The sequence below is a fragment of the Mus musculus genome, chromosome 1 (assembly GCF_000001635.26).
Source record: "Mus musculus strain C57BL/6J chromosome 1, GRCm38.p6 C57BL/6J".
In the NCBI taxonomy this organism is placed as follows: Eukaryota; Metazoa; Chordata; class Mammalia; order Rodentia; family Muridae; genus Mus; species Mus musculus.
Genome location: NC_000067.6, coordinates 150,982,090 through 150,996,434, shown reverse-complemented (window position 1 = coordinate 150,996,434; position 14,345 = coordinate 150,982,090). Strand labels below are relative to the sequence as shown.

At 42.2% G+C, this 14,345-nt stretch overlaps 1 protein-coding gene across 4 annotated transcripts in view; it reads left to right on the top strand.

Annotated features, from left to right (window-relative positions):
* Positions 1–2,782: 2,782 nt before the first annotated feature.
* Positions 2,783–14,345, top strand: part of Hmcn1 (hemicentin 1) — a 431,153-nt gene continuing 419,590 nt past the window's right edge. Inside the window, exon 1 of one of the 4 annotated variants that reach the window (XR_387184.4) lies at positions 2,783–3,651. Coding sequence is in view for 3 of the 4 variants with exons in the window: in XM_006529757.4 (XP_006529820.1) it covers positions 3,384–3,651 (268 nt within the window). In the remaining variant the exon portion in view is untranslated. The remainder of the gene's footprint in view (positions 3,652–14,345) is intronic. The other 3 variants (XM_006529757.4, XM_006529758.4, NM_001024720.3) reach the window with 3 other exon arrangements.

The window sequence follows — 14,345 nt, the reverse complement described above, 5'->3', positions numbered from 1 at the left end:
CCAGAGTGTCTCCTTCTCTATTCTAACTATCCCTAGGTATAAAATGGATTAGCCGCTGTACAATCTAATTTTCCAAGCTGACTGATTCAATCCTGCTTCTTGTGGCTTCTGACTGAATTACTCTTCTTGGCCTCATACTGACTTTGGCAATATGTTCCAGTCTTCTGGCTCCTTCTCATTCTTTGGCTTATTCTGTCTTTATCTGTGTCTAGCTTGGTCTTGTTGTAACCTGTCTCTGTAAAGTTGTCTCTGAAAAACTTCCACACACACATACATCACACATCACCCCCCATCTCTCTGCTCTTAAGTAATCTCTCTTTCCTATGCTGTTCTCATGTGAGTTGGGCGTATCCTATTTTTGACTCATATTTTGTCAAATCTTTCTGTGATTCATCACTTTGTCTGTCCCTCAATTAGATGACATTTTCAAACATGGCTGCTTCCTTTTACATTACTTGCTTACATTTATTGTTAGGGATTAAAGGTATATATTAAGGGCATGTCTGTTTTCCAGCCAGATCAAACTGCAATCTAGGTATGTCTGCATTCTGGCCAGATCATAGATCTCTAGAAGGTCTTTGGATGTGATCCCTTGCCAGTGCAGCCATGTTGCTAGATCAAAATTCCTCTACAGCAACCCAAGTACTGAGACAGATTACCAAGAGATCACCAACTACTGTACCTGAATTAGTGTGGTTATAGATTCAAAGTGAGACAACAAAGTTTTTAAAATGATTCAAATTGCACTCCTGGAGACAAATGGAAACTGTAACATTCATGATGAAATTACATGAGAGGAACCACTGGTGTATTACACAGTAAGGAATAGACTAAGAGAACATAAAGACATAGTATAGAAACTATTAAAATGAAACTAGGGAAGAAAGGGAACAATTAAGGAAAATGAACACAATGTTAGTGAGCAATGAAACAGCTTCAAGTGTCTCCTGCACACGTAACGTTTTTGAAAATGAATGTTGTGTCATAATTTTAAAGATATGTTTATCAATCAAGAGGACATAATACTCTCTGCACTTAGTTACAAACGTTCAAAAGGCACAAAGCAAAACCTCACAGAACTTCAAGAAGATTGACAGATCCACAGAGTCCTATATTTCAATACGATTCTCAATAACTGGTCACAAGTGGGCAGGAATCAGTAATGATATAGGAAATTTAACTTAATTAAGATTTAATTTTAATTTAAGATTTGTTTAACACAATTAAACAAATCTGTTTCACATTTGTTGAATAGTCAATTTACACAACACCACTCCCTTTCCTCCAAATGCATCTGGAACACGTATAGATCGTTTAATTCTGATTAGGTAACTGCCATGTTTCCTATTACAAGTAAATAAATTTTAAAAAAGGCAGGAAGAAGGTAGGTAGCTTGCTGAAGGTCACAGCTATTAAGCCCCATGCAGGACTTAGCACCTGGTTGTCTACACCCGGTGTAGAATGCAGAACTCTCCCACCTCTCTGAGCACCTGGAATAACTCAGGTCTCTATGACCTAGAATGAAATCCTTTTTAAATAAACAAAGGAATGGACTACTCAAATAGCATTCAACATTCTCTAAATACTACTTGGAAAGGAAACATGTTCCCTCCCTCTCCTCTCATGTTCCCACACCAGCCCAAATGGCCCGTGTGCTTCCTTTAAGTGACATGACTTATAGGTATCATAAAATCAAGTTCCACAGATGGTGGGTCTGAAAGAGAAGACAGTTGGAGATTATAAAAGGCTGGTGGGAGCTGGCCCTTTCTCAGGCTGCCCCATGCTAGAGGGTGGTCTCATACACACTCAAACCCAGTTTAAAGCTGCCCAAGTGCTGTACTTCGAATGCTTGCATCCAGACAATAGCCCCTTTCCTGGGGGAGGGGGGCGTATTTATTAAAGGGGAACAAAGAATGGTTAGCGCATGAATGACTTTCTTCGCTTACCTTCTGAAATCTGTTAATCCGGCTATAATGTATATAATGATTGCGACTTGGAAGAACATTGTAATGTTTTCCACCGTAAAGTTTCCTTAAGTTTTGGCAGGAAAATGTCATTGAGAGGAACAACATTTCAGTGGATCTTTGCCTGAGACGTGACACATAGTTGTACTGGAGGGTATGTGAAATGGGAATACTATCGCATCACCATGCTTCGCAGAGGATTTAGGCTGATCAGCAAAGTGAATCTTGATAACGAAATTTCAACTCCCCCAGAATTTTTTCTCCCCTCCCTTCCCCTCCCCTCCCCTTTTCTTTTCTTTCTTTAAAAACAAACAAACAAACAAACAGACAGACAGACAGACAGACAAACACTGCTCTTTCTATTGGACGTCAATGTTTTATTGATACCCAGTTTCCTTTCCCAGTTCCACAGCACAGCTAGGGACTTTGTGATGTCTCTTACTTTCCCCCTATCTCCTTCCATTCTCCTTTGCCTCTACAGCTCCCTCTCCCTGCCTCTCCCAACTCCGTGCCTTCCTCTCATCTAAACACTCCCCAAGGAAGATCAAAGAACCATCCATCCTGTAGCTGCAGCCTAGAGGAAAGAAAGCTCCAGCTCCCCCTTCTGGCGGGGCTGAATGTTGGGTTGAGGGACAGGAAGCTAGGCTGGGGCATCTTAGCTTCTGCACTTGGGGTGGGCTGGGGAATTAGGTGTTGTCTGAAGCAGCTTTGCACAGACATTAGGGGAAAAAACGTGCACCAATTCCCTTTGTGCTAGCTAATGTGATGCCCTTGAATTTGGGAGTGGGCCACACATTCCTGAAAGCCATTGTTTACCTTGGAGTTTTGGAGATTGGCTATAGCTCTGAAGGGAACACCAGAGCTGACTTTGCGAGCGCTTCCCCGGTACTGGAGAGACTTGGAACTCACAGAGGGGGAAAGTCGCCCTCCGGGGTGGGGGCTCCAGCAGAGGAGGGACGGCCGCTGGCCAATCAGAAGGAGAGGTCGCGCCGGGCTTCGCCTCCAAGGGGCTAGCTGTGGAAAGTTGGGAGGCTCAGTCGCTGGCCTGGAGCGCGGCGGCGGAGGCGGCACCGCAGGCTCGCAGCGTCCCCCAGGGCATGGACCCCGCGCTCTGCGGGCGCTCGGCTACTCGCAGCTCCCTGCACGCGGCCGCTTAGAGCCCAGGACCTACCCAGCCGGACAAAAGGCGCCGCATCCCTGCCCAGCCCAGCCCAGCTCCTGGAGGCAGCCGGGCTCCGGGTTGGTCTGCATCTCATTCTCCGCTCCAAAACTTTTGAGTTAGTTCAGAGACTGCAAAAGCCTGATGAGGCACCAGAGAGGAAGCCAGTCCTCTGCCTGCTGTTGAGGAGTAAGCACAGTGGTTAGGAGCTTAGGGCAAAGAGAAAAGCAGCGAGCAAAACAAGAAAAGAAAAGAAAAAAATGATTGCCCAGGAAGTGGTCCACACAGTATTCCTGGTGGCTCTTTTTCGTTCTTCCCTAGCTGGAGATGGGACTCCGCAGTCTGAGAGCAGGGCTGAGGAGATTCCTGAGGGGGCGTCCACGCTGGCTTTTGTGTTTGATGTGACTGGGTCCATGTATGATGATTTAGTTCAGGTTATTGAAGGGGCTTCCAAAATTTTGGAGACGTCTTTGAAAAGACCTAAGAGACCTCTTTACAACTTTGCTTTGGTGCCCTTCCATGATCCAGGTAAGGGGAATACTTACTCTCTGTATTTGTTGTGCTTGGTGATTCATAATTCTATTATTTCTTATGCTATGAATTTGTTATATTGTCAGAAAGTTTCAAAAGCATTTAAAAAAATGCAGCGGAATACGATAGTAACAAAGAATTGCCTACTGGCATCTGGGGTTATATCTCAGTTTAGCAAGGCTTAGCCATGGAGTGAGTAGATGGCTTGTTTAGGGGGATTAAACAGTGGTGCCCTGACCTGGAAATGTGGTCCTCTGAAGATGAGAACCAGGACTTTGTAGTAGCAACAGCAGCAAGCTCAGAGTTAACCTGCTTGCATTTTCAAGCTAAAGACTGTTTCAATTGCTAAGGCAGCCACGGGACAGGAATGGGGTTTTCAGCAGCAGGGCACTGAGCGCAAGCGAGCACACACTCTCAAGATAGCCTCACATGGGAGAAAATCAGACCTGCTGCAGGGCACATGAGCAAGTCTGTAAATAGCAGCTAGGATTGGAACTGGAGGCATGAAAATGAAAGACAGAAGCCATTCATTCTGTAACTGAATCTATTCACCGTGGCACCGGGTCATCATTAGTTAGATTCACCGATGTGTGTAAACAGTATGTTCATGTCTCAGGCGGTACAAATGCATGCAATTTGCTAGGTCTGTGCTCTTGAAAGGTAGTTGAAGAAAAATAGCTTTATGTTGTGCCCTGCAGCTGTGGCTTTCTGCTGCTGTACTGTAACATGATCCTATTTACTCTTTTGCAGTTTCTTTTTCAAGTAGCACCTCTCTGCGAGGCTCCTAGGAGCCCTCATTGTCATCGTGGAGGGTAGCATTACAGGGGGAGCCCCAGGGCTTACTGTCTTGTGTCCACCTGAGTTTCATTAGGCAAGTAGCCGCTCAGTGGAAGAAATAAAACAGTGGTTTCTTAAGAGCCCTCCCCCACTGCTCTCCCACATTCCCCTTGCTTTTGAAATTCTCTCTTCTCTAGACTTTGGCATAACCTCTTTCACAATGAGAGCATGATGTTGAAGATCTCTGGTTTGGTGGTTTCCTCCCCCCTTCCTTGTGCATTTGCCAGGCATATTAAAATCCTAATTATTGCTGGTTATTAAATGTGGTGTATTTCAGCTATTTAAAAAGATGTCCTTGGGATATATTGAGAGGGAGCTAGAATTTTCTGGAATTTTAAAGTTCTTCAATGACAACAATAAGCAGTCCTGGTCTTCTGCAGTATATGCATGCATTTCCACACTGATCGGACATGATATGCTTTTCTATTTGAATCAAGAGTTTGATGGTCATTTGCCGTGTTTACTGTCTCATTAAGACACTTCAAATGTCATGATGTTTCAATTTATAAGATGTCACTTACGATGCAGTCCAAGGCTTTTGTTATTTTGGAATAGGCTAAACATACTTCCTCAACAGGGATGACTCTGAAGTTGACTCAAATATAAAGTAAAAGCGGATTTTGCTAATTTATAGCACAAGTTGCTTGCTTCAAAATTGATGAGATTATGTTACTGGAAAAATATAAAATATGTTTCATCTCATAAATGGATGCCGAATTACCATATTTTGGAATGATGTGGAAATATTTTATAACATTGTATAGTGTGTGTTGCCTCCCAACTGGTATCCAGTGAGAAAGTCTTTAACTCATTGTAGTTGATTTTACTGTAGTTTAGCAACCAGAATTCATAGTGGGGAAACGTGGAATGTTAATTGCCAGTGACTAATAAAACTAGACCCCTTTTTGAATTAAATTGGATGAGAAAATAATTAGAAGTTTAAACTTTAATAAAACTGTGTTTATAACTCAATGTACATACTGGTTCTATTTCCTTTATGATTAAAAATAGAGGATGAGAAACAGCTTATATTATCCAAGTATATTTAAACTATTTTTGCAGATAGGGAAATAGAAGTTAAAACATACAATTGACATTTAAGTTCAATTTCACTTTAATTGATTATTGACATTGTGTGATTTTTTTTTCTGATTTCCTCTTTGTGTGCGCCCATGTGTTCATTGAGAGGTTTTGTTTCCTTTCCAGCTGATGATCAGGATGTAATGACAGGAAGGGCCTTGAATGGAGATTGATATCTTACTGACATTGGGGAAAAGTCAATTTCCCTTTTTGAAGCTCAGTTTCAAAATCAGAGCGAAGGAACTGGACTTGAGCAGGCCTACGGACATTTCTGATTGTGATATTTTGTGACTGTTCTACAAATGGCGTTTTAAATAGTCTCTAATACACATTTATGGTTGAATAAATCAACTGATGTGGAAAGAAGTAACATCTAGCATTGAACTCAAGTAATCATACTAATGACTTGAGGGCTTGCTCTGCTGGCACGTGTCCCCCCTGTGTCCCTAGATGGAATAATGAGTGACAGTCTCGGGCTTTTGCAGACCCACATTACAGTTCAGGGAAAGGTGTGTGGCTACAGGTGGTGGTTGTTTGAAAACATAGAGTCCAAGGAGGAAGAAAGTCGAATCCATGGGCAGTGTGGTGATAAAACTCATCAGAAGATATTCATGCAGGGAAAAGTGAGAAAGAGCCAGCAGCACACAGGAAGGGGAAGCAGCTGCCCCGAGCCAGCCTCAATTATCCTAATGATAATTAACTAACTGTGTTGAAGAAGCCTTTTAACTCCCAAAGTCATGCTTCCTGTATTACTTTAAATTAATTAATTTATTTTTGAGACATAGTCTTTTATGTAGCCCTGACTGGTCTGGAACTCATGATGTAGGCCAGGCTGGTCTTGAACTCATGAACTATCTTCCTGCTTCTGATTCTTGGTGCAGGGATTCTATGTGTGCACCATGACATCTGGTTACTGCATTCATGTGTAATAGCTTTGTTGAGATATACTTCCTTCATCATACAGTGTACCGTTTTATCATGTATAATTATTATGCTTGTAGATAGGTGACACCGTCGTCACGGTTGGTTTTAAAATAGTCTCCTGACCCCCAAAGAAGTTCCATACAATTTAGTTGTCAGTTTCCTATTCCTCTCCTAAGTAAACCACTAGCCCACTTTTCTGCCTCTCTGAGATTTCCTGTTCTGGCTCATACATGGTAGAGATTATTTATAATTATCTGTGGTCTTGTGTGACTGGATTCCTCAGGCCAACATAATTCTTTCAAGGTTCATTCGTATTGAAGCATGTGTCAGTAATCAGTCATCATTTCTTTAATATGACCAAATTATATTCTACCGCATACCACATCTCACTTATACACGGGTCTGTGATGGAGATCTAGATATTCCCTACCCTTTTACCAATGATTGTTCTGAATATCCACATACACATTTCTGTGTAGACATGTTTTCATTTCTTCTGCACGGATATTTAGAAGCGAAATCTCTGGGTCATGGTAACTATATATTTAATTGCTGAGGGTGGGCAAGCTACTGCTCAGAGCTGTTATAAGACTTTATGTTCCCAATAGCATTGTGTGTGAGATCCAGTTTCTCCATATCTTTATCTGCCGGTCATCAGTTATTAGAATATCTATATTATTTTTTTCCTGTTTTTAATGCTACTCAAATCTCATTCCTGTCTTCCTCTATACAACATGTTGTACGGTTGTGTAGAGGCGAGCCGATGGTCTCTTTCGCCTGCACTCCCTTTATCACACAGTGTCTTATTCTCCGCTTTCTCTGGGAGGGAGGCAGTTTCCAGAGACAGAAGGAGTGAGAATGGATGCTGGGTTTTAATGACTTGGACATCTTCTCTGACAGTCACATTCCACTTTCTGCAACATATCATATTGGTCTGTGTTCCTTGCTTACTGTGTTTCAGGCATTGCTTAATGTATGGAGGAGTCAAAAGAAAAGAAAACCCAAAGGAAGGCTCCTGCCATCATGGACCCTACATTCTCTGGAGGAAAGGGGAACACAGGCAATAAAGGGAACGGTCAAAACACACACACACACACACACACACACACACACACACACACACACACACACATGCAAGCATTTGATGCCTGTTATTGCTATGAAGGAAACAAAAGGCAGGAAAGGGGCCTGAGCATCTCAAGGTGGACTTGATGGTGTTAGAGTTTTAAGAATGGTGGCTGGGGACTGTGCAGAAGAGATTCTATTTCAACAAAGGCTCGAAGAGGGGAGCGTTGAGCATATCTTCTATAGGTAGATAACAATTTAGCAAAGTGTCCTGGTGACAAGAGCATCTTGACACATTCAACAACAGTGAGACACCTGAGTGTCTGTGACATGGCAAGAGATAGAGGGGAATTGGCAAACATGGCCTGAAATATGATAAGATGTGTTCAGGAAAAGGGTTCATAGCTCCCTATGGCTCTGGTCCTCCTCCTCTTCCTCCTCCTCCTCCTCCTCCTCTTTCTCCTCCTCTTCTTCCTCCCTCTTTCTCCTCCTCCTCTTCCTTCTCCTTCTGTTTCTCCTCCTCCTCTTTCTCCTCCTCCTCTTTCTTTCTCCTCCTCCTCTCCTCCTCCTCTTCCTCTTCCTCCTCCCCCCTCCTCCTTATCCTCTCCTCTTCTTCCTCCTCCTCTCCCCTCCTCCTCTTCCCTCTCCCTCTTCTTTTTCTTTTTAACTATGAATGACATGGAGAGCTACTTTGGAGTTTCAGTTATTAATTTGTGTGTATGGGTGTTTTGTCTCCACGAATCTCTGTGTACCATGTGCATGTGGTACCTGCAGAGGGTAGAAGAGGGCATTGGATTCTCTGGAACTGGAGTTAGTGGTGATTATGAGCTGCCATGTGAGTGTTGGGAATCAAATCATGTCCTCTGGATGAGCAGCCACTGTTGATAACCACAGAGCCATCTTTCTACCCTCATCTATAGAGTTCTAAATGGCTCAATGACACATTTGACATATATGTCTGCTGGGCCATACATCTGGTGATAGGTAGTAGTGGGAAGCTGATAAAGGGTAGAGTGGGCCCACCAGAAGACTGAATTCCTCAGGTGGAGTTGATAGTTATGGATGTTGGTTCATATTTGGAGTTTGTGTATATTTTGAGTAGAAAACCAAGAAGACTTGATGGTGCACTGAAGGTGAGGTACAAGGGGAAAAAGCAAGATAGCATGAGTCCTGAGACTTGGCTAGAGGTAATAAGAGCATGGCAGTGTTATATACTGAGGTGGAGAATGATGAGAGGAGATAGAAAGGGCGGGAGGATGAGGCGTCATGTATAATAAACTTGAGACACCTTTCGATTGATAAGTGGAGATGGAGGAAGGCAGTCCTGTGTATGACCAAAGAGTTCATGGGAGGCAGAATGAGAGATGTTAATTTAAGATGCAAAGTGATACATGAAGATGCTGTTTCAGGCTGTCAGACTTGATAAAACTACTAAGGGACTGACTGTGCTTGGGGAAGAGAGAGGTCCTAGGACTCAGCCTGGAGATGGAGGGATGCTTACTTAGAGGGGTGATGTAATGAAGCATCGGAGAGAAACTGGAATCAGAGGGGCAGGAGAAGCTCCGTCTTAAGGAAGGAGGCTGGGCAATTGAATTGAAGAGCCCGGACAGAGAGAATGTAAGAGGATGGAGAAGAGAAATGGAAAATCTTTGTAACTATTTCTGTGTGCAGCTACTGGGGTGGTTGCCCTACTCATGGACTGAATTTGAATCTAGTTGATATAAATTATTCAGTTGGTTTATTTTCAAAATGCAAATGTCATGCAGTAGAATGAGCATCCATTTTGGAAAAGAAAACGTATGTTTTTTTTTTCTTATTCTTGTCATTTAAGCAAATTGTTCGATGATCTTGACTGATCCCTGTTTTGCTATCTATAAAATTAATGTATTGCCATTATCAGACAATGGTATAGGCAAGGGACTTTAAAGAGATTGGAAAAAGAAATGATTTGGTTTATAAGCAGAAATACCAACACTGTATATCTCTTTCATTTAAGAGTTTATTATTTTATTTTAATAAACCCAATAAGCCCTCATTGACTTTGTACAGTTTGGTCAGAACTGTGTGGTGCTAAGAAAATACCTCAAGGATTTTATAATATAAAGATTCTTAGAATTTTTTCTTACCAACAGCAGAATGACTTTAAATCATAAGGAATAGGAAGATTCTTATAAGGAAAAATAACATATATTCAGACTTTGAAAATGTAGCTGTTCTTATATGAGCTGAATCTCAAGTTGAATTATTTCCAGTTCTGTAAGTATAGGCAACAAGAAGCTGCCAGACCCCCTGTGTCCCAGTGCATTGTGCAGAAACGAGAATTTTCAGGAAGGGCTCTGTGTGTGTGTGTGTGAAGTGAATGCTACTTCATAAGATACTTTTGAGACTAAGTAGAAATGCTTTGCTATGCTTAATAAAAACTCCCTAAAGATGACAGAAGAGCCTGGGACTGGAGATGCCTCAGTGGTTAAGAGATCTTCCTGCTGTCACAGAGGGCCTGGGTTCAGTTTCCAGCAACCTTGTCAGGTAACTTACAACTGACCCTAATGCCAGCTCCAAGGAACCTGAAACCATCTCCAGGTCTCTCTGGGCATCAGCATTAATGAGCTCACACCTAGATGGAGGCGAATGCTTTTAGATGTAGTTAAAATTTAAAACAACATGGAGGATGTTAGAGACTGGATTTTGATAAATATAGTTTTTAAGATTTATTAAGAATATTTGCTCAGGCTCTGTGGTAAAACTGTTTGTTTTTTGCTTAAACTGAGGAAAAATCTTTTACTTGGTTGCTAATAAGATGATTTGCTTCTACCAAGCATAATTTTGGGTCCTTCTTCCTTAAGCATTTCATTCATTTTCTAGCCCAACTGTCTTCACCCTGGCGCCATTATCATGGTTGAGGCCGACAAGACGGCTCAGGAAGTTAAGGCACTTGCTGCTAAGCCAGACTTGCATTCGATCCCTAGGTCCTACGTGGTGGCAGGAGACAGGCAGCTCCTGAAGGTTTTCCCTTGATCTCCACACATATTCCATGTCCCACCGCTAGGAAGTAAGTCAGCAGATGTAATTTTAAAATACCCAATGTTAAGAATAAAATGTACTCTAGAATGGGTGGCTCAAAGTCACATGTGTCTGTAAAAAATTGAAGAAGAAAATGAAGGTACAGGGGAAGCTGTACAGTGTTTATATAAGAGGTGGGGACTTGCTTCTCTCAGAAGGGAGGTCTGCTTGATTACAAGTCAACATACAGGCAAAAGACAGTTCAAACCAGTTTAACATCAGCTCCATTCTGATACAATGAACGTTCAAGGCACATGAGTTCTTTGTTACGACATTTCTGTCTCCACACATCTGCAACAAGGGACTATAGATGCGCCATTACAAGCCTTTATATTTATTCACTTAATAAATATGTCTGTTACTGTTTATTAGTATCAAGGACCGTGCCAGGTGTGTGATTCAAAGACAGTGAGACAAACTTCAGAAGAGGCCAACGGTCTATGAGGAGGGGTACAGGTTTACCCAGGTATATGCTGTACATTCTGTAGTGGAAAAAAATCTCACAAAGTTCTCCACTCTCACGAATTCAATCAGGGTTGGCTAGCAAAGATTTTTCTGGGAGAAGTGTCATCTGGGCTGAAATCTGAGGAAAGTTCATGAATAAAAGCAGCTTAATCAAAATGTATTAGAGGTTTTGCATTTCCTGATGAAAGCCCTTGGGAGCTGGAAGGGTTGCAAGGATTATCGTGGCACCTCTGCGGTTTTCAATTTAGAACTTTATCTCTTGGCACCGTGGAGCAAGGGAGTCATCAGAGCTGGGGGATGAGAGATGAGGCCATCTCTGCAACTCAGGGGAGGAAATCCTGGGGGCACTGAGAGGAGACCTGGGCACCGGAGAAAGGACACATGCATATGTTAAGGAAGGCAAATTGACTTGACTTTGTCTTACCAATACAGGAAAAATAAATATAACAACCTACTGAAATTAGCATGCAGTATGAGAGAAGAGATATGATGCAATGCTTTCTCTAAGAGACAGTGTCATTCCCAGGGTAGCAAGTCTTGATAGCAAGCTCTGCAGAGATTAACTTGTCTGAAACGAACAACAACCAGAAGTTCATGGGCCAGCAGTGAAAAATAATTACAGAAACATAGTTGAGCAGTGTCCAACCAAGATCTAACTAGGATTCAACGTGTTAAATTTATTTTGCATTTGAACAACCAGGATTCCACTGTGGTGATGGACTGTTTCTTCTTATAAATATGAAATGATGTCATTACACATTAGCACCATACAATTAACTGTCCTCGTTCTGGATGCACCCACTCCAAACAGCTTTCTGATAATGTAACCTCATGTCATTCTTTATAGGGAGAGAAAGCTGAGGTCAGATGGACACATATATCAGGTTCATTAGACAGTCATATTCCCCATCAGTAACTCATATTTTGGCATTCCAGTTGTATACATCAGCCTCCCTTGTTTAAAATACTGTGACAGTGTCATGCTCAAGTTTCTGAGTTTTTAAGTCTGAGAGCCAGACACTCGTCAGTGATGGCGAATTTATCACAGCCCATGTTTCCCTTGTGGGTCTGTTTGGGTGGCCTGTCTGTCTTCAGGTATCACTCCCAGCATTTCTAGCTGTCAGTGTTAGCTGAAATGTGCCAAGTAGCTGTTCTATCCACTTGAAACTTACACGGATGACAGTTGAAACCATCGGAACAAGTGAGATCATCCAAAGGCGAGTGTAGACTCAGAAGAGAAACCGGATAGAACTGTGGAGCGAATAGAGGACTCTGAAAGGAGAGTCCACGGGAAACAGCAAGAACAAAGGGTATAGGTTTTAAGCAGGCTGTCAGCTCTATCATTTATATGATTAATGAAGGCCAAGGTCAAATAGTAGTAAGAAAAGTCTCATTGGGCTTGTGGAGCCATAAGCCTGAGTGGTAACTAAGAGAATGAATCTAGTGAGTCCAAGGTGCTTCCTTTATGAGACGTGAGACAGTTGGTAGAGGGGGCTTTGGATTCTGATCCCTATCTTGGAAGCCCAGCTAGTCCAATGGCTTGCTGTATTACCGTCTTTGTGTTTAATATGATGTAACTTATAAGATTTATGTGTGGGCCAATTATAATGGCTGTCCAAAGTTTCTTGCACAGAGTAAATTCTCAACAGACACTAGCTATTAGGTCTTAGGGTTGTGTAAGGATGTTCTAATTTCAGAAGGTAAGAAGGAAAGAACATTTAAGTCCTGTTTGAAAGTAATCCACACAGTTGAAGAATCTTGCAAGTGACACCAGTGAGACTAGATAGCCTATGGAAGGGGGACTTAGAGGAAGTGAGAAGAGTTAGGTCATAAAGAGGAATTGGCTCTTGGCAGGTAAAGACCTTTGGCTCCATACAAAAAGAGAGCAGCAGAGCAAGGATGGGCAGAGTTACAGACAAGCGGTACCCAAGGGTCCAGGATGTGGCAGCCTGTCATGGAATCTTTCCTGTACACGTGTGTGTAAAATGGCAGCTCTTTATTTCTCATAGCACATAGCTAAGGCTTATATGATCTCACACAATATGCCAGCTTTTTTTTTTTTGAAAAGAAATAGATTTTCGTAAGTTCCTGGATTATTTGTTTTCATCTTGTTTAGAGAAATGTGTGGAAATCGAGATGTGCCCTGGAAGGCAGAGCAAAATATTTTCTAGAGAGATTGTAGCAAAATATTACTTGAATGGATGACCTGAAAAACTGTAAATTTACTATCATGAGTCTGGAGGCTGGAAGTCCAAAATTCCACATCTAAGGTGTTGGTGGGGTTGTTTTCCTCTGAAGGCTGTGGGGAGAATCTGTGTCATGTTTTCTTCCTAACTTGCCGTGGTGTCTGGCAATCTTAGAGTCCTTGGCTTGTCAATGCATTAGCCAGACCTCTGCCTTCATCTATGTTCTCTCTGTGTGCTGTGTCAAAGCCCACACCTCCCAATTCCTGCTTTTGTTTTTTTCTTTTCATTTTTTTGGAGAGAGGACATTCATCATACTGGATTAGTGGCCCACCATATTCATGTTTGAACTCATTTTAACCAATTATATCTGCAATGATCCTATTTTCAAATATGGTCAAATTCTGAAGTGCCAACGGGTAGAATTTCAACATATGCATTTTTGGAGGACACAGTTCTACCTATAGCAGATTATCTCTCTCTTAACTTTAAAACTCTAAAACTCTTGAGTGCTTTTTCTATGGACACTTGGTTTGTTCTTTAAATTTCTTAAACAAATGTTTGTGTCAGAAGTTACTTGGACTCTAGCCTGGGATCCCTTTTTGGATTTGAGCAGAGTCCTGACTGGCAGCTGTGGAAAGAAACAGTAGTCACAAGCTTAAAATGTCTTTCATTAAGAAACCTGTGATTCCAGGGCCCCTAATGAAGGAGCTAGAGAAAGTACCTAAGGAGCTAAAGGGGTCTGCAACCGTATAGGAGGATCAGCAATATGAACTAACCAGTACCCCCAGAACTGTGCCTCTAGCTGCATATGTAGCAGAGGATGGCCTAGTCGGCCATCAATGGGAGGAGAGGCCCTTGGTCTTGCGAAGATCATATGCCCCAGTACAGGGGAACGCCAGGGCCAGGAAGTGGGAGTGGGTGGGTTGGGGAGCAGGGTGGGGGGGGGAGGGTATAGGGGACTTTGGGGATAGCATTTGAAATGTAAATGGAGAAAATATCTAATAAAAAAATAAGAAAAAAAGAGAAACCTGTGATTTTTTTACTCGTAAAGCACGGCATTTAATAAACAGTCTT